This window comes from Carcharodon carcharias, chromosome 15, assembly GCF_017639515.1.
Source record: "Carcharodon carcharias isolate sCarCar2 chromosome 15, sCarCar2.pri, whole genome shotgun sequence".
Classification (NCBI taxonomy): Eukaryota; Metazoa; Chordata; class Chondrichthyes; order Lamniformes; family Lamnidae; genus Carcharodon; species Carcharodon carcharias.
In genome coordinates this window covers 22,404,981-22,426,030 of record NC_054481.1, presented here as the reverse complement: position 1 = coordinate 22,426,030, position 21,050 = coordinate 22,404,981, and the positions used below count along the sequence as shown (strand labels likewise).

General features: G+C 42.3%; 1 protein-coding gene across 1 annotated transcript in view; it reads right to left on the bottom strand.

Moving 5' to 3' along the window:
• pkd1a (polycystic kidney disease 1a) overlaps nt 1-7,850 on the bottom strand; it is a 179,628-nt gene extending 171,778 nt beyond the window's left edge. Inside the window, exon 1 of the mRNA XM_041205943.1 lies at nt 7,533-7,850. Within this exon, the coding sequence (XP_041061877.1) occupies nt 7,533-7,795 (263 nt within the window). The 5' untranslated portion in view covers nt 7,796-7,850. The remainder of the gene's footprint in view (nt 1-7,532) is intronic.
• Between the last annotated feature and the right edge of the window lie 13,200 nt (nt 7,851-21,050).

Here is a 21,050-nt window from a genome sequence, read left to right as displayed (position 1 = left end):
CCACGCACGAGTTAAACTGTATCTTTCTCTTTTCTGCTTTTGAGCGTTTGAGTTATGCCATAAGGTACATTCATTATCCAGTCTGTAGACATTACATCATGTTCCGAGATCAGACCCTGTATAATCCTCGCTTCATTTTAGTCTGCTCAGCCTCAGTTTTTGGCGTTCGTGTACTTGCTATTTCCTCTTCATATTCGTCGGGATTTTGAGTGCTCCAAATGTTTCCCATTATATTCTATCTCACATTCTTAAGTATTTGCGAAAAGCATTTCTCTTCTCTTACCACAGCCTGGAATCCAAGTTTAACACAAAAGACTCCATTATTACAGCGCCTTTAACGTAGGCACTTTGCAGGAAGTAATTAGAAAAATACTGACACCCAACCGAAGAACAAAACATCAGGGCAAGTGACCAAAAAAAGTTGGCCAAAGAGGAAGGTCCTCAGCAGCATCCTAAAGGAGGAAGGAGAGATGGAGAGGTTTGGGGAGGGAGTTCCAGAGCTTAGGACATAGGCAGCTGAAAACAGCTGGGGGCAGAGAAAAGACCTGAATTGGGGAGTTCCCAACTGTAACAAATGCTCCTCAGAAAACGAAATCTGAATTGCTGAAATATTGCCCTTGCACATAACAAGCTCCCAGCATTTACATAACTAAAGTCACTTTGTTAGCCCAACATCAGAAGCAGAGCCTTGTTTTGATGGATCTAAAATGTCACTGATCCCTGTGCTTGGGATTCTATGCACAGTAAGATGCAAGTAGCACTGAAAGGCCTGTGTGTATGTAGCCTGCAATACTCCTTTCAGCTGAGATGTTAAATCGAGGCCCCTTCTGCCCTTGCAAATGGATAAAAGATTCTATGGTATTATTTCAAAGAAGAGCAGGGGAGTTCCCCTGATGCCCTGAGCGAACTGTATCCCTCAATAAACACTGCTAAAATAAGTTATGTGGTTGTTATCACACTGGTGTTTGTAGGAGCTTGCTGTGCGTAAATTGGCTGCCGAAATTCCAAAAGGACAATTGTGTCTACAATTCAAAACGTATTTATTTGGCGGTTAGATGCTTTAGGACATCCTGAGATTGTAAAAATGTGAGCCTTTCATTCAGGAAACAAAAATTATTTTTAGGGTAAAAAATAAAATGTCAGGCAGCAATTCACCAGTTAACACTCACAGATATGTGCACACATCTGCTAGGCAGAAGGAGTTGAGGGTGGGGTGGGGTGGGGGTGGTAGTCAAACCGTGATTAGCTGAAGAACGAATCATTGAAATAAAGTATAAAATACTGCCAATCTTTATGGCAGGTTCACCTCATTCTGAAATGTAAACAGTAAGGTGGATTGTGGGTTAATTATTTAATGAAATATAAAATGAAGTATGTGATCCCAGTTGGAACGTCACGATTCAGTGGCAGTCAGTTTGCTCCTTTGTGGACGTGCTTAAGCTGCTATCAGTTCCTTTATCCTAAACATTCAGTTCCTGTTGAGCAGTTTGGTGAAAATATCCTTTTCCATTCCAAAGTCCATCCATCCAGAAGATGGTGAGACTCTTAGTCCTCCACAAGGGTATGACTGCAACAACACCATCAGTACTGCCATTGTGCTAAGAACACATGAACTGATGTAACAATATCTCAAAATTCTGTGTTAATTGACAATGTCCACGTAGAATATCAGTGCCAAACCCTTCATAAAATTCATGGACATCCCTCCTTGGACAGCCTTTATTCCAATTTTAATGATTCACTCTGTGGTCTCCCCTTGACTACAAGGTGAGGGTTACTCTGGGAAATTGCAGATTTATTTTTATACTTGTTGCAATGACCTATTCTTCAGAATATTGTGGTTATGTTACCTTATGTCCAGCTTCTTCAGTACAGCAGGTGCACACACATATCTCTGATTGTATACTTGGCTTACGCAACAAACAGAGGAAAATTGGATGAGTAACCCCACTGCTCATTAACTGTGTATCATCTTAGTAGTTAATGAGAGTGGATCAATGCCAGGCTTAACCATGGCTTGGAGGTAGCACTCTAGCCTCTGACTTAAAAAGATGTCGGTTCAAATCCAATTTCCGGGGCTTAGTACTAGTTCTAGGTTAACACTCCACCATAGGTGCTGTCCTTAAATAAAATGAGGCCCTGTCCGCCCTCTCAGGTGGATGCAAAAGATCCTAAGATACCATCTTAATGATAAGGAGGGGATTTCTCTCCACTGTCCTGGCGAATATTTATCACTCAACCAACATCACTAAAATAGATTATCTGGTTATTATCATATTGTTGGTTGTGGGAGCTTGCTGCCCAAGTTGACTGCCATGTTTCTTCAGTTATAACAGTGACTCCATTTCAAAAAGGTATTTGATTGGCTGCAAAGTATTTTGGGAAAGATGCTAGATAAATGCAAATTCTTTCGTAAATAGCAATCATGGAACTCACTATGGCTGAATTATCCAATCCCATTGACAAGAACACAAGTAAAAGCAAATCTACTAACCATGGCTGTACAGTCCACCCTACCCTACACAGTATCTATGGACCACAGGAGAAATGTTATCTCCATTGGTTTGCCAATATTGAACTTGACTTGCCTTCAAAACACTGGGGCTCTCATTTCTGATTAGCATGTTTCTGAAGACCAGCGAGATGAAGATTCCTATTGTTACAAGATTAACGTGATTAATTAACAGCTTTGCTTGCACTCAATTGGATTCAAATGACAAATGACTGTCCTTTAATTTAGTGGTAATAGACTTCTATTGGTAATTATTGATAATGTAATCTCTGTAATCCAATCTCACTTCTCAAATGTGTATTCCCAATCAGTCACATTGCAGTCCAATTATTGGAATTCTTTCAAATACGGGAATGTTAATTCTGCCATATTTTTTAAAGATTTTTTAATGTTTCAAATTGTTACTTTAAATAATAAAGACATATTTTAAACGTATAATCACTCCAAAGATGTATCAATGTTTAGTGACTTTTTTCCAGTGTATCAATGGAAATATAAACTGTTCAATTTATCAACATGCTGTTTGTACATGGGCAACTTTCTTACCTTTTGATGCTGGTGTAATAATGTGGACAGGCAAAGGAAATTAAAACTGGGTAGGGAGGGGGAAATGCTGTTAGTGACAAAATTAATATTTCTCTCCTGCTCTGCTGAAGGCTCTGACTCCTGACTCCCCAGAGCTTGCCCATCATATACAAAGCAAAATCAGGAGTATGATGGAATATTCTTCACTTGCCTGAATGAGTGCAGCTCCAACAACACTCAAGAAGCTCGACAGCATTGAGGACAAAGCAGCCCGCTCAACTGGCACTCCATCCATCACACAGACATTCACTTCCTCCACCACCGATGCACAGTGGCTGCAGTACGTACCATCAACAAGATTCTCTGCAGCAACTCACCAAGGTTCCTTCAACAGCACCTTCCAAACCTGCAATCTCTACAACCTAGAAGAACTATGGCAATAGATGCTATGGAACACCACCACTGCAAGTTCCTTTCCAAGTCACACATCATCCTGACTTAGAACTATATCAACATGCCTTCACTGTTGCTGAGTCAAAAACCTGGAATTCCCTCCGTAGCAGTACAGTGGGTGTATCTATACAACATGGACTGCAGCGGTTCAAGAAGACGGCTCATCACCACCTTCTCAAGAGCAATTAGCGATTGAAAAAAAATGCCTGCCTTGCCAGCCATTCTCACATCCCAGGAACGAATAAAAAAAATGCCACATTACAGTTCCAGAAGGTCAATGGCCAGGTGTCAGAAGAGGGAAAACTTTGTACCTAATCCCTCCCAACCTGGTGGACAATGTTTCTGGTGTCCCTCACTTCGAAGAACACATGTATCCCTCTAAGAGTTTGAAGAAAAGTACTAAACCAATTAATACATTTTATTTATCCATCTTTTGGAACATCTTTTGAGTTCAGCAGCTCCTTTGAGCATTGTAATTTTCCTGATCTGTAATAAGGCATTGAACAATTTTGAAGGATTGGATCATAACTCATTAAACTACTGGACTTCTTTCAATTAGTAGTAGAGCATCCAGTAGAATAATGACATAATCTGCTTTCATTAGGCTTTTGGTAAAGTTCCACAAGTGAGATTTTCAAAAAAGATCAAGAAAATTGGATGGATTAAACTGGGTAGGTAATGGAAACTAGAAATGCATGTAAATAGGATAAAAATGAGCTTTTTGTGAAGTAGGGAGCGGTAACCAGTATTGCATTGGGGCTCTCTTCTGAGTTCAATGTTTGTTTCACATCTGAGATCATGGAGTATTACGCTGAATATTACTTCAGAAGACTAAAAAAATGGGTGGTTTAGAGACATGATAGTATAGATTACATATGGCCTATGGAAGGAATTAACTTGATGAACCAACTAGCTATTTTCCATTGCATGTTCATTTTCTGATGATTGCAAATGGCTAGCGTGAAAAACAAAGCTTGCTAATAACCAAATAATGCAGAAGATTGCTGAGAATCTACTGTAACATTCTTTCCATCTGTTATTCTCTATGTAAATATTATACTTATATAGCAATGGCCATTACAAAACACATCAGCAATGAACATAAGAGGGCATTCTATCTCTTCAGGTTCACAAGATATGTAATGTCTCGTGAGCTCCATTGTCATAACACATCAAAACCTATGAGGTTTTCTGTTTATTTGATGAATAAGTGATTTGTGTTGTTGAATGTCACTGACTAGCTATCTGTGACTACTTGCACATATATGCAGACATTCACTTAATCTAGCCTCAGCATTGAGGAGTCAGCAGTGTGAACTCGGCACCCTTCCATGGGTTGCTCCAAGGCACAGGATCTACATGTCATGGTAATCTCTACATTGTATTAAAAAGGTGTTCTCATTAAGATTTTAGTTTATCATAATTTTGCACCTCCCTCCTCAAACATCTATTATGATGTTGCTGCCCTGACAGCATCTTGCTCCATTGTTCAAAATTAACATGCACCACATTGCTGCGATTAAATAACTTGTTGACAAAAAGAACCAGAGCAATTTATATTTAGATTGTGTAGAGGGTGAACTTCAGCTGTATATAAGGGTCCCTTGTTGCTTTGGGATCTGTATGTATTGTCACAATTGTGTCCAGGAGCAAAGTAATTGAAAACTCTGTTAATGCACCTGTATACTATTATCCTTCCCCCATCCTCCCCACCTCCACGAGTTGATCGATATCTTTTTAACTCTTTCTTTATTCAACATGTTTGCAAAATATTATACTTATATTGCACAGTGGCTAGGTCATTTCACAGATTCGTAACTATTGGTGATTTATCTCCTACATTGCTCACTGTTCCTGTCATAGACCAGTGCTGGTGAGAGGACTTCCATCATAGTTCCACACCTCTCGTCTTTCATGTGGTCCAACAACTGTTTCAAACATCAGAAAGATTGTGATGGTGGGCATTTTATCTAAATCTATGGTGGTCTCTACAGGATGGTAGCAACACAACAACTTGTATTTATGTTGTGCTTTTAAGTGTAGTAAAACATGCTAAGATGCTTCACAGGAACATAATCAATCAGAAGTTGACACTGGGTCACATAAGGAGGCATTAGAACAGGCGACCAATAGCTCAGTCAAAGAGGTAGGTTTTAAGGACTTAAAGGAGAAACGGGGTGGAGAGACAGAAGGGTTTACGGAAGGAATTCCTGAGCTTAGCTTCTTGGCAGCTGAAGGCAAGGCTACCAATAGTGGAATGTAGGAAACTGGGGCCGAGAAGGAGTACAAGCATTAACATGTAGATGAAACAGGCTGTAATATTACCTGAAATTTCAGTGATCTTCGCAAATTCAGTTGATCTATCTAAAATCTTCAAAGTAATGTTTGTATATTTTTCACAATGAGTATTTCCATTAAAAATTGGAGGAAATGTACGATGTAGGATAGGATTAATCCTTCGCAATTTTCAATAAAAGAAAAAAATCTAAACATATTTCTGCCACTGTTGCCACTCAGCCTTATTTAATGTATTTAAAAACAGGAAAATAAGCCAAAGTCATTCCTGAGCCAAACCACTTCAATGCCAGGCAATACATCACTTAATTCATCACCTTAAATTGTTCCCCTCCCAATCATTGTCAGTGTCAGACGTGTAACCAATACTTCTTCCTAATGTTCCACTTTTCCCCAGCCGCAATCCAAGTTACTGGGAGGACACATTCCAGAACTTCACCTAGCTAGCAGTCCACTGAAATCCGAAGGCTTGTATGACATTATTTTTAATTTGCTAAATAACACCATTCCACCTGGCTAAAACCAATCCCCTAGAGATTTTGCCTTTAATAATGCAGATTTGTTTGAGCTCCAATTATTCAGGACAGAAAGTAGTGAAATTAAGTAGACCTCAAAACTGTCCAGCTTTACCTAATCATTGAAATGTTATGCAAATATATCCCAATCAGCAGCCATAGTTCTAGGTAATAATTAACACACAAAAAAAAACCCCGATTGGCTGATACATCCAACAAGCTGCGCTTCAGGAAAGCCACAGAGTTCGGATCAAAGGCAACCGAGAGTTGGCATCTGGATTTGGACGGAGGTTTTCTGTAAAACATTTAAATCTGTTTATGACATTTCGAGTTCCTTCCACATTACGTTTAGACATTCCAGCTCCAATACAGGAAAGCGGAATATGACACTTATTTTCCCAAATTGGTTGTGTCTGGATGAAAGTTCCCCCAACCCCCACAGCTTACTTTTAGAGAGAGAGAAAAAAAATCCTTTTTGGAATTAAATGCTTTCCTGAAGTTTCTCCTAGCCCGCTCTCCCCGAAAACAATTGCTGGAGTTTTGGATGCTCTGTTAACAACTGCAAAAATACCAAATGCACAGCTTTGCCAAGGCCGGAGAGTCACATTTTGCACATTCTTTAATCACTGCAGAGTTGAACCACACTCTTGTTAGGTTCTGTGACCCCTGAACTGATAGCTATTAGCAACTTTTACATTTCTGTGCGCGTTTGGAACTGATGGCGGGAGTTTTGTACAAACAAAAGTCTTAGAGTTTGATTTATCCACTTTTGTTTTCAGGAAATGTATTAAAATGTTCTGCCTTGAGATTCAGGAGAAAGCCACCTTTGACAGTGTCGGGGGTTACATTTCAATAGGTGCATCCTTAGAAGAGTGAGTTTAACGAAAGAATTCCAATGTAATTTTAAATCCTGCAATAGTACACAGAGGGGGCTGCAAGCCGTGTAAAATCCCTCCGGCTGCATGTTTGACACCGAATATACATTGTAAATATAACCTGTAATTGTAATTGTAGTGGGACGCCTCGGAGTGTAATGTAGTGTAACGTACTGTAATGAAAGAAATTGAACGATATTGCACTTCATGTTATGTCAAATTTGAACTACAATGCCATGTACTTTTAGAAGTTGTAGGAATGAAGTATACTTTTGAGAGAGAAAAACTTCACATTACAGGAGAGACGCAATCCTTGCAAAAGTACACATCATCTGATAATAATCCGCAACGACTTACAGTACAGTGGTGTTGGGAGGCAGGTCCATCACTCCCGGTGCCTGCTGAAGTCCAGCTTTGGAGCAGTTAACTGTGCAGGAGAAATCCCACCGCGGGCAGCGACAGTTCGGGGGACAGGGGAAGCAATCAGGCTGCCCTGCCGCTGCTTCCAGGCCGAAGACAAGCGAAAGGAGGCACAGAGAGACTGGGCTGCAAAGTCCAAACTTCTTGGGGGCTGAGACGCCATGTTGCTTTGCTGCAATAAGAACATTCCTATAAGGCATAGCTCTCCGGCATTACATCGCCGCCGGATCACCCTGACACTTTCTCCTGACTACACTCCCCCCATTCCCCCCCCCACCCACCCCCACCCCCCGCCCTCGCACAAACTCTCTCTCTCCCCTTCCTAACAATGGCCCAATGTTAGCAGCTGGGTCAGAGCCGATCGCTCACTAAACCAACTCCCCCCAGGGGAATGTCCCTTAACTTCTTCCTCCTCCACCGATCTCCTATCGCGTGTGAACTTCCTTCTCTGCACAGATTCCCGTTTTTTTTTTGTTGTTGTTTAAGAAGGCGATACGGTGTCCGGACACTAGGGTGTGCTGACCAGCAAAACTGAGAAGCCAGGGAAAGAGTTCGGATCCCCTCCGCCTCCAACACAGGGAAATCTTACTGTCTGTCTTCTAATCCCGACCGGGGGGGGAGGCATTGAATTGGGTATTCTGTGGTTTGTGTTATTCTGAAGTTTATGCAAGTATGCTACGAAAAAAAGACCGACCAATACAGCTTGTTATTGGGGGAATGGGGCTAGAGAAGGGGGTTAAATATGTACAGACCACGAGGGGTTTATTGTATATTGTTCAGTGTTTCCTATTAATAAATACCTGATTTGATAACTTAATTTTGTTGTCAGATTTATATTTATCTAATACACTTTAGGTCTCCATGTAGAATGGCAAACGGGGATTAATGAGGGACTTCAGTTTATGTGGTAGATAGGCTAGAGAAACTGCGGTTGTTCTCTTTGGAGAAGGTTGAGAGGACATTTTCTAGAGGTATTCATAATCATGAGGGGTCTGGACAGTGCAGATAGAGAGAAACTGTCCCCATTGGCGGAAAGGTGGAGATCAGAGGACACAGATTTAAGGTGGTCGGCAAAAGAAGCTGAAGTGACATGAGGAGAAGCTATTTTTCAGCAGACAGTGGTTAGAGCCTGGAATGTACTGCCTACGAGCGTGGCGGATGGAGGTGGATTCAATTTCAGCTTTCAAAAGAGAATTGGATCAGCACCTGAAGAGAACTTATTTGTAATATTTGGTGGAAAGAGTGAGATTTGCTGACTTGGTCCTGCAGAATGAGCACCAACTCAATGGGCTGAATGACTTCTTTGTTAGAACCATTCTATAATTCTAATCCCAGTGTTGAGAGGAATACAAATTGAGTGTTAAATTTTTATTCAAAAAATGGCTCCAAAAGTATCAGTGGTGCCTCAGTGGATGTGCCACCCACTGAGGCAAGAGTGCTTCTTGCTTCTGCGTTATAAGGTTGTGGGTTTAAGTCCTGCTTCAGAGGCCAGGGCACAAAAGTCGAGGCTGACAAGCCAGTGAGGTCCTGTACATGAAATGTTAAACCAAGACCTGGATTATCCTTTTAGGTAATGTAAAAGATCCCTTGATACTATTTTGAAGAAGAGCAGGGGCATTCTTTGAATATAAAAGTAAGGATGTTATGTTTCAGTTATACAGGGCATTGGTGAGACCGCACCTCGAATACTGTATGCAGTTTTGGTCTCCTTATTTAAGGAAGGCTGTAAATGTTTTGGAGGTGGTTCAAAGGAGGTTTACTAGTTTGATACCTGGAATGAGTGGGTTGTCTTATGAGGAAAGGTTGGACAGACTGGGTGTGTTTCCACTGAAATTTAGAAGAGTGAGGGGTGATTTGATTGAAGTATACAAGATCCTGAGTGGCCTTGACAAGGTGGACATGGAAAGGATGTTTCCTCTTGTGGTTGAGCCCAGAACTAGGGGGCACTGTTTTAAAATGAAGAGAATTTTTTTCTCTCAGAGGGTTGTGCGACTTTGGAATTCTCTGTCTCAGAAGGCGATGGAGGTGGGGTGATTGAATATTTTTAAGGCAGAGATAGATAGATTCTTGTTAGGCAAGCGAATCAAAGGTTATTGGGGTTAGATGGGAATGTGGCAATCGAAACACAAGAAGATCAGCCATGGTCTTATTGAATGGTTGAGCAGGCTTGAGGGGCTGAATGGTTTACTCCTGTTCCAATTTCTTATGTTCTCCCTGGTGTCCTGGCTAATATTTATCCCTTGACCAGCATCCTAAAAAAAAACTGGTCATTATTACATCACTGTTTGGGGGAGATTGCTGCAAGCAAATGTTTTCTATATTACAAGAACCAGTACACTTCAAAAATACTTCATTGGCTGTAAAACCTTTGGGGTATCCTTCTTTCAAATAGAGTATAAACATCACCATTTCTGTAAAGTAAGGCTGTGCATAGTCTGATCAGAGTTATAAGCAAACTTGCCTTTATGTAGTGCCTTTAAGCAAGTAAAACGGCCCAGTGTGGTTGATAGTGGCTTAATCAGACAAAAAATAGTTATAAAAACAAAAAATAAAAACAAAAAACCTGCGGATGCTGGAAATCCAAAACAAAAACAGAATTACCTGGAAAAACTCAGCAGGTCTGGCAGCATCAGCGGAGAAGAAAAGAGTTGACGTTTCGAGTCCTCATGACCCTTCGACAGAACTTGCGTTCGAGTCCAAATAGTTATCTTGTAAATTTCTACTAAAGCGAAATTAACAAACTGATTTGGGACCAAAGAGAAAACTAGAGTACTGGGGGTTGGATGATTAAAACATGGAGAAAATGGCAGGACCGACATGAGAAAGAAAGATTAATAGATACCATTATAATCTGATAACAAAAACAAGGGGTGCAGGTAACCTGAAGATATTCAACAGGTTGGGTAGTGCCTATGGAGAAACTAAAGTCAGTCGACATTTCAGACTGCAAGGCTAATCTTCAATTCCGAGAAAAGGCCTTTGGGACTGAAAGGTCGAGGGAAACTGAGACACACACGCTGACCACCAGCCATTTCATCAATTTCAAAGTATCTCCACAAGCCAGTCGTTGAAGAAATACTACCCAGCCTTATCCTAGGAATAAATTAGCACCAGATCATGAAGTGTTAGATGCCTGTATCAAAAATACCTGTTAACTTTTTGGAGAGGAAAAATGTGAAGTGGCTGCAGAAAGGACTGCTAGAGAAACTGCAGAATCAATGCAGCAGCTTTAAGGAAGATGTGTGTGTATAGAGGTCGGTGTGTATAGGGATGTGTGTGTGTAGGGGTCTGTGTGTGTTGAGGGGTCTGTATGTGTAAGGGGCTGTGTGTATAGGAGTCTCTGTGTATAGGGGTCTGTGTGTGTTTAGGGGTCTGTGTGTGTATAGGGGTCAGTGTGTGTAGGGCGTTCTGTGTATAGGGGTCTATGTGTATAGGGGTCTGTGTGTGTATAGGGGTCTGTGTGTGTAGGGGGTTATGTGTATAGGGGTCTGTATGTGTATAGGGTTCTGTGTGTGTATAGGGGTCTGTGTGTGTTTAGGGGTCTGCGTGTGTATAGGGGTCAGTGTGTGTAGGGGGTTATATGTATAGGGGTCTATATGTATAGGGGTCTGTATGTGTATGGGGTTCTGTGTGTGTATAGGGGTCTGTGTACAGTGGTCTGTGTGTGTAGGGGCCTGTGTATGTAGGGGTCTATGTGTGCTGGCGTCCCTCTGTGTTTATGAATCTATGTATATTGGGGTCTGTGTGTAAGTAGGCTGTGTGTGTTGGTGCAGGCATCTCTGTGTTTGTAGGGATCTGTGTACACAGGGGTCTGTGTAGGGATATTTTGTGTGTGTGTAGAGTCCATGTGTGTATAGGTCTGTGTGTAGGGGTCCGTTATGTGTGTAGAGTGTATATGTGTGCAGGGGTGTCTATGTGTAGGGGTTGTGTGTAGGGGTCTGTGTGTGTGTGTAGGGATCTCTATGTGTAGGGGTTGTGTATGTAAAGACTGTATGTGTAGGGTTTGTGTGTAGGAGTCTGTGTGTGTATGTGGATCTGTGTGGGTGTCTGGGGATCTGTGCGTGTGGGGATGACCTGTTTGCATGGGGATGAATGGCATGGTAAGTGAAATGCTACCCCCCACTCCCAACACCCCATACATCAATCAGCTGAGATTTTTTTATTCTCGATTTTCATGTTCACGTGAATTTTAGTGCCTGGTTAAAGCAATATTATATATCATTGTCACTTCAGAATTATTAAGGCCCCTGAGGGATAATAATTGTAACCATATAACATATACCGGCTTTAATTGGAATTTGATTACAGCAAATTGCAATCTTGATGAACACGCTAGAACGCTGGTGCCGTTTTCGGACATTGAGGGAGAGGGTAAAACGTCAAAAAAAAAATGGCCATCTGATAGCTCATGAGCAATAGAACAGTTTAAAGGAGGCTCACTTTACCAAAACTCAGAGGGAGGTTTTCACTGGATCCCAGCTAGGTAACTCCGACACTCTGCTCTTGTTCCAGGAACTGAGTGCGCGAACGTGAACCGTGATGGAAACAAGACTAAAACGTATACAATGTCCTTCCACTTCCACACACACAAAAATAACACTTTTCTTCCATTAGAACGAAAGCTATCCCTCACTTCTGGCGATATTGCCGGGGTGAGCTGTGACTTGTATAAGCGAGCGCGCTTCTTTTTTGTTTTAATGGTCCAACACTTTTATTATTTCAAACCAAATTACAGGATTCACTCATGTTGACATGGGCTTCTGAGGAGGTCCACGTGGGATGTTGGCGCCTGGCCTGAAACGTGGAATATCAATAAATCTGCACTCATTCGCAGAATAACTGCAACTGAAGTAAGGCTTTTACATCCATTTAATACATATTTTAACTGCAAGGCAGTTCATCACAGGAGGTTATCACTATTTGATGTTAAATATTTTCTTAAACTTAATTGTTAATTAAGCTAACTTGACGATGGATTGTCCAGTACACACAATTTGTCAAGGAAATGTGTAATATGTTCGCTGGAGATCAGTAACACGGCCCAGGATTTAATATTTTGCTTCCCTGGATGGGAGGGATGAAATTATTTATTCGGGTGTGAATTATATCAGTGACAATCCTTGAAATTATTAAGACGCCGATTACATTTTACGGGTGCTATACCGACAGAGCTCTGGTATGACTGCGGTTTTACTCCAATACTGCGGGCAAAACTTGTGCAGCAAGTGGAGAGTTTCCGGGCGGGATAATTCTGAGGAAGAGGCGCGAATTCTGCGTCGCTTCGAAATGCTTCACTGCTTCCCCAATCGCCAGTGATCACAGGGGAGAGAGAGCCAGGACATTCTGTAAGGTGTCGTTTACAAGTAACCTGGATAAAGAGTTTCTCAACCTGTGAGGAAAACTTCAATTGATTTTTTTTCCCCCACAGTGAATCCTTTCTTCTGAACTCTGCCAAATAGCAGATGAATGATTAGTGCTAATACATGGCACTGGGTGGCGATAAGATGGTTAGAGTGTCCTCTTTGGCGCGCAGGGTCCACGTTCTTGACCTATTAATGTAGCTGCTTTTCCCCGGATGGTTGTGCTCATTGAACTTGAACGTGAACGAGGGTCTTCCTCTGTGATGTGGTTGGGTTTCTGATTCCAGAAGTTTCCAGTCGCCAGCCTTTTGATCCATGTCCCACTAACCGATTGGGCTCGGAGCAACGGGTTGCCCCTGTGTGGCCTATGAGAGCGGCCGGGTCAAACTTACCAGTCGATGGGGAGCGGAGGTTCATTTCTCGGTTTCTGAATGAGAGCTCGCTCCTGTGAACATTTTCACCCACACTCGCGGTTTTAGTCCTTTCCGCTCATGCATTGTGATGGTTGCTGTAAATTTGCACTGTTTCCAACCTACATCGCTTTAAAACTTTTAGGGAAATCGTTTTCACTAAATTCATCCGTAGGTTAAATTTTAAAATGCAAAATGTGATTTGGGTTTAATAAACCAGTTTCCGTTTTCAAAGAAACAAGATAAAGTTGACTATAATCAAGTCACATTCTACCAAACTAATTTTTTTCGTTAATATACAATATACAAAGGATCTTAAGCGATTTAAAATTCACCACATATATTTAGGGCGCATTAATTACTACGGAAGCACGATTTAAAAAAAACTTTTCTACTTGATTAAAGTGCGTTTCCACATCTGAAAATTCTTTGTACAGCGAAGCAAGGTTGAATGTAATTGTTGCTGGAATTAAACAGTTCCTGTAATCCTCCACACCGATTGGCTGCAAGGGAAGAGTTACTTTTTCTAAACTCTTGATTTTTAAAATAATATTAAATATATGGAATCCACAACTGCAAAGAAAGGGACAGTGCATTCCGGGATAAGCCCCGGAATGATTAGCTCTGTCTGTATCCCGCTTGTGTGCTGACCCATTCAGTAACGATTTACTGTCACCAACATGAGCTCATAGGACACCCCGTCCTTCTCCGATCCGCATGCAGTTCCGCTGGTACACAAAAGCAAACCACCTCTTTAGAGTTCCGGGTTTATCTGGGGGTGGGAGATTGAGGTAAATCGCTGGCACTTTGAAAGTGCAGTTCAGGAGTGTCAGTCAACAGTATTGTCCTGTCAATTCGCCTTTCCAGATGACAGCGGAGTTGGGGGTCCCTGTCTATCCTTATTTATTACTCACTCCGCCAGTGTCCCTTCTCCATTCATCCTTAGTTTGAGCGAGTTGCTGAAACTGAGTCTTGAACCTGAATTTAATTAAAATAGGCTGAACGTTAATTCCACTCATTTATTTAAACGACTGAATATGTTATTCCTGTGCATTCTGGCATGTGCATTTGTTTCCAATATATACGCCAGTTATTGAAAGTACCATTACCAGGTTCCGCTTTCAGTATTAATATGCTACTTGTTAAGTGGAGGTGCAGCGCTTCCTGGTGGTGTAATTCACCACGGGACTGACCTGGTGGAGGTGGGGTCATTGAATATTTTTAAGGCAGAGGTAGATAGATAGATTCTTGTTAGGCAAGGAAGTCAAAGGTTACCGGGGTTTGATGGGAATGTGGAAATCCATAAACAAGAAGACCAGCCATGATCTTTTTGAATGGGCGCAGACTTGAGGGGCCGAATGGTCTACTCCTGTTCCTATTTCTTATGTTCTTTAGCCTGTTCACTGTCAGTGAGGGTATTCAATGTTTGTTATGAGTTGACCAATTAAAAAGAAAGACTTGCATTTCTATAGAGCCTTTCAGGACCTCAGGGTGTCTCAAAGTGCTTTACAGTTAATGAAGTTTTGTTTTGAAGTGTATCCACTGTTTCCCACAGACAGCAATTGCCAGATCGTGTGTTTTAGGGACAAATGTTGACCCAAGATAAGGGTGGTGGGGTGGGGGGCAGTGGTGGTGGGGGAGAAGAATTCTCCTGCTCTTCTTGGAACCTGGAATCTTTTACGCCCACCTGAGAAGGTGGATAGGCTTAACATCCCATTGGAAGGATGACACTTTGGACAGTGCAGCACTCCCTCGGCCGTGCACTGGAATGTTAGTCTAGTCAAATCTCCCAGGAAGACTTGAACCCACAACCTCCTGACTAATAAAGGAGAAAACTGCACCTAGGGAGACACCTCGTATCACCAGGCAGAGAACAGTTCTACAAGTGCCTCCACTGTGAAGAGGGTAAACGGCAAGAACTTATATTTATACAGCGCCTTTTGAATTAATAAAACCATAGAAAAGTTATGGCACAGAAAGAGGCCATTCAGTCCAACATTGCGCCAACTGAAAAATAAAAAAGCTAACCACCCATTCTAATCCCACCTTCCAGCACCTGGTCCATAGCCTTGCAGGTTACAGCACTTCAGGTGCAGATCCAGATACCTTTTAAATGAGTTGAGGGTTTCTGCCTCCACCACCAAACCAGGCAGTGAATTCCAGATCCCCACCACCCTCTGGGTGAAGAAGCTTTTCCTCATGTCCCCTCTAATCCTTCTACCAATCACCTTAAATCTAGATCCTCTGATAATTGACCTCTAGGGGAAACAGGTCTTTCCTGTCTACTCTATCTAGGCCCCTCAGAATCACAATGCAGAAGAGGCCCTTTGGCCCATCGAATCTGCACCGACAGGAGAGAAACACCTGACCTACCTACCTAATCCCATTTACCAGCACTTGACCTATAGCCTTGAATGTTATGATGTGCCAAGTGCTCATCCAGGTACTTTTTAAAGGATGTGAGGCAACTCGCCTCCACCACCCTCCCAAGCAGTGCATTCCAGGCTGTCACCACCCGCTGGGTAAAAAAGTTTTTCCTCACATCCCCCCTAAACCTCCAGCTCCTCACCTTGAACTTGCGTCCCCTCGTGACTGACCCTTCAACTAAGGGGAACTTAGTTGCTGCTCCCTATTCACCCTGTCCATACCCCTCATAATCTTGTACACCTCGATCAAGTCGCCCCTCAGTCTTCTCTGCTCCAATGAAAACAACCCAAGTCTATCCAACCTCTCTTCATAACTTAAATGTTTCATCCCAGACAACATCCTGATGAATCTCCTCTGCACCCCCTCCAGTGCAATCATACTATTGTACACCTCAATCCAGTCACTTCTCAGTTTCCCCTTTTCCAAGGAAAACAATCCTAGCCTATCAGTTTTCCCTCATAGCTGCATTTTTCAAGCCCTGGCAACATTCTTGTAAATCTCCACTGCACTCTCTCCAAAGTGATTATGTCCTTCCTGTAGTATGGCAACCAGAACTGTACACAAAATTCCAGCTGTGGCCTAACCAGCATTTTATACAGTTCCACCATTACATCCCTGTTTTTGTATTCTATACCTCATCCAATAAAGGAAAGCATTCCATATGCTTTCTTTACCCCCTTATCCACCTGTCCTGCCACCTTCAGGGACCTGTGGACATGCACGCCAAGGTCTCTCACTTCCTCAATTGTACTCATGTATTGAGTACCTCCTAGCTTTTTTTGCCCTCCCCAAATGCATTACCTCATAATTCTCTGGATTGAATTCCATTTGCCACTTTTCTACCCACTCAACCTAACCATTGATAATCATTTTGGAGTTGACAGCTCTCCTCTTCATAATCAACTACACGGCCAATTTTGTGCCACCTGCAAATTTCCCAATCATGCCTTCTCTATTTAAGTACAGATCGTTAATTACACAACAAACAGCAAGGTACCCAATACTGACCCCTGCGGAATGCAACTGGAAACCTCTTTCCATTTGCAAAAACATCCATTGACCATTACCATTTGTTTCCTGTTGCTGAACCAATTTTGGATCCAACTCGCCAAATTCCCCTATATCCCATGAGCTTTTACTTTTCTGATCAGTCTGCCATGTCAAATGCCTTACTGATATCCATGTAGCCAGCATCCACTGCACTACCCTCATCAATCTTCCTTGTTACTTCCTCAAAAAATTGGATTAACTTAGTAAGGCACAACCTCCAGCCCCCCAAATAAACCATGCTGACTATCCCTGATTAATCCCGTTCCTTTCTAAGTGACAGTTTATCATGTCTCTCAGAATTGATTCTGATAATTGGCCTATCACTAAAGTCAGGCTAACCGGCTCATAATTATTTGGCTTATCCCTCGCACCCTTTTTAAATAATGATACAATGTTCGCAGACCTCCAATCCTCTGGTACCTTGCCTGTATCAATGAAGATTGGAAATGATTTTTTTTTTAAAAATATACTTTATTCATAAAATATCTAGAAGAACATTACAAAATCACCATCACAAAAACTACAATCAGATTCAACTTTTACGCATGGGTCATGAGGTGCATCAATAAAATCAATGAATATTACATTCATTTCAATATGGTCATTACAGACAATCAGACAATGGTATTGGGGTTATCAACATACATCATGTTGCACTCTAAGGTGCTTCAATACAATTATAATACAACTAGTATTCACTGCATACATTCATTGTGCGCTGTACAGCCCGAGGGGTTCTCAACAGTTCCCAGCCCCTCGGTGCACTATGGCAGAAAGGTCTTAGACAGTGATCTTTCCTCGTTTCGCCTTTGCGGCAGCTGCCCCAAGCTTTAGTGCGTCCCTTAGCACGTAGTCCTGGACCTTGGAATGTGCCAGTCTGCAACACTCGGTCAGGGACAACTCTTTGCGCTGGAAGACCAACAAGTTTCGGGCAGACCAAAAGACATCTTTCACCGAGTTGATGATCCTCCAGCTGCAGTTGATGTTTGTCTCGGTGTGTGTCCCTGGGAACAGCCTGTAGAGCACAGAGTCCTGTGTCACAGAACTGCTCAGGATGAACCTCGACAGAAACCACTGCAACTCTCTCCAGACCTTCATTGCAAAGGCACAATCCACAAGGAGGCGAACAACGGTCTCGTCCCCACCGCAGCCACCTCGAGGGCAACGTGCTGGGACTGGAAATGATCTTCAGAACATCCATTATTTCCTCCCTGGCCTCCTTTAACAGTCTGGGATACAATCCATCTGACCCTATTGATTTATCCACCTTCAAGGATGCCAGACCCTCCAGCACTTCCTCTCTCATTATGCCTTTTGTATCTAATATTTCACAATCCTCCTCTTTAACCACAATCATCCCTCTCCTTAGTGAAGACAGAGACAAAGCACTCATTAAGAACCCAGCATCCGTGCATAAGTTACCTTGTACATCTCTGATAGGCCCTATCCTTTCCTTAATTATCCTCTTGCTCTTAATGTACTGGTAAAAACACCTTTGGATTTTCCTTGATTTTACCTGCCAATATTTTTTCATATCCTCCCTTTGTTTTTCTAATTTCCTTTTTTACTTCACTCCCTGTACTTTCTATACTCCTCTAGGCTTTCTACAGTATTAAGCTCTTTGTGATTGTCATAAGCTTTCTTTTTCTGCTTTATCTTACCCCGTATGCTTTTGGATAACCAGGGGGCCCTAGATTTGACAAACTGCCTTTTTCTTTGAGGGGACATGTCTACACTGTGCCTGTAGAAATCGCTTTTGAATGCCTCCCACTGATTTGTCACTGATTTTCCTTCAAGTAGCTGTATCCAGTCCACATTCACCAGATCACTTCTCAGCTTTGTAAAATTTGTCTTGCCCGAACTTAGAACTCCTGTTCTATCTTTGCCCTTTTCCATAATGGTGCTAAATCTAAATGTAATATGTTCACTATCTCTAAAATTGTCATGCACTGCCACTTGATTCACTTGCGTTACTTCATTTCCTAAGACTAAATCTAGAATTGCGCCCCCTCTCATTGGCCTTGTTATGAGCTGGCTAAACAAGTTCCCTTGAATGCAGTTCAAGAATTTTGTGTCCCCTGTGCCTCTCATACTGTTTGTTTCCCAGTTGATATTAGGGTAGTTGATGTCCTCAACTATTATTGCCCCATTGTTTTTGCACTCAGAAATTTGCCTACATATTTGCTCTTCTATCTCCCTCTCACTATTTGGGGGTCTAGAGTGCACTCCTAGCAGTGTGGCTGCCCCTTTTTTTATTTCCGAGCTCAACACAAATGGCCTCATTTGATGCTTCATTTAGTATATCATCCTTCTTAACCAATACTGCTACACCCTCACCTTTCTTATCCCCCTCTCTATCCTGCCTGAAACCTCGATATCCAGGGATGTTGAGCTGCCATTTTTCCCTTCTTTAAGCCAAGTTTCTGTTATAGCGATGATATGTTGCCATGTATCTAACTGTGCCCTCAGCTCTTTGGCTTTATTTGCTATACTTGCATTTACATATACATCTTTTTAATGCTGCCAAGTCCCTGTGCTGTATACTTTTTAACCTATGCTTCCTCTGCCTTTCAGAGTCACTTGCTAATTTTCTGTCTCCTGTTTCCTGCTCTGAATTTGTCATATCTGAATCTACCCTCAGGTTCCCCCCCCCCCCCTCCCCCCGCCAATATAGTTTAAACCTTCCGCAACAGCACTAGCAAACCTCCTCGTGAGGATATTTGTCCTGGTCCTGTGCAGGTGTACACTGTCCAGCTTGCACAGATCCCACCTGCCCCAGAACTGGCCCCAATGCCTCAGAAATCTTATGTCCTCCCTCCTACACCAGCTTTCCAGCCACATGTTCAATCGCTCAGTTCACCTATTTCTATGCTCACTAGCAGATGGGACTGGGTGTAATCCTGAGATTATTGCTTTAGAGGTCTTGCATTTCAGTCCCATTCCTAGCTCCCTAAAATCTGTTTTCAGGACCTCATCCCCTTTCCTACCTAAGTCATTGGACCCAATGTGGACCATGATCTCTGGCTGTTCACCCTCCCTCAGAAGAATGTCCTGCAGCCATTCCATGACATCCTTGACCCTGGCATCAGAGAGGCAACATACCATCCTGAAGTCACATCTATGGCCACAGAAATGCCTGTGTTTTCCCCTAACTAACAAATCCACTGTCATTACTGCACTTCCTTTCTTTGTCCTCCCCTCGTGTACAGCTGAGCCGCCCGCGGTGCCACAAACTTGGCTTGATTGCACTCTTCTGAGGAACCAACACCCTCACCAGTATCCAAAATGGAAAACTGATTAGTGAGCGGGACCCTAGGGGACTCCTGCACTCCTCTGTAATGGTCAAGGTACAGACCGTACCCAACCAGCCCATGCTTGCAAAACACAAAAACACGGTGTACAACGTTAGATGTGATTCCGCGATTGGACATTATTTACTAAATAATCCTCAGTGTGCTAAGAATTATGCCAACAACCAATTTAAGATTGTCAGTTGGGCTCACAATGTGGTGCATTTGCATGTACTGGAAGCTACACATATTAATTTGCAGGGCCCTGTTCTTTGCAGAAAGATAGAACATGTACACACATTTGAACTAAACAAAATAAGTGAAAGCCATTTGCTGACTCATTCCTCAGGGCAATGCCTTAACCAATCAGGGTCAAGCTGCCTGGTTTAAATTTCAAACAATGCTTGACAGTTAACTGTCAGTCATCATCATTGGTGCATTCTGCATGGCAATGCCTCTACCAATCAGAGTCCACTTGCCAACCAATCAGCACTCTCTTCACATACAGTTTAAATTGTTGTTTCCCCTTGTATTGGTATTCTTGCGAGTGTCCTGAGTGCAAGACAAAAACTTGGACATGTCTCTTTTTTCAGCAATACTCAAATTCTGTACATCCAAAAGACTATGTGTCACACTCTGATTTCTGTCAGAAGGCGGTTGCTCTGGGGAACATGGACTGCACAGCTCTTCTAACTGATGCTGACTGCCTGGGTGTCTTCCTTTCCGATGCTCCCAACTAACACAAGAACTTAAACGTAAAGTTCAATGAAATAAAAATACTTATGAATCTAAACTAGGGCATTATCATGAACAAGGCGCATTATTTCCTGTGGGACTGGAGGCCCTAGGTGTACTGGGGAGCAGCATATTGCCTGTATCCAAGGGCATGTCTGGGGCCACAGAATAGAGGCAGACAAT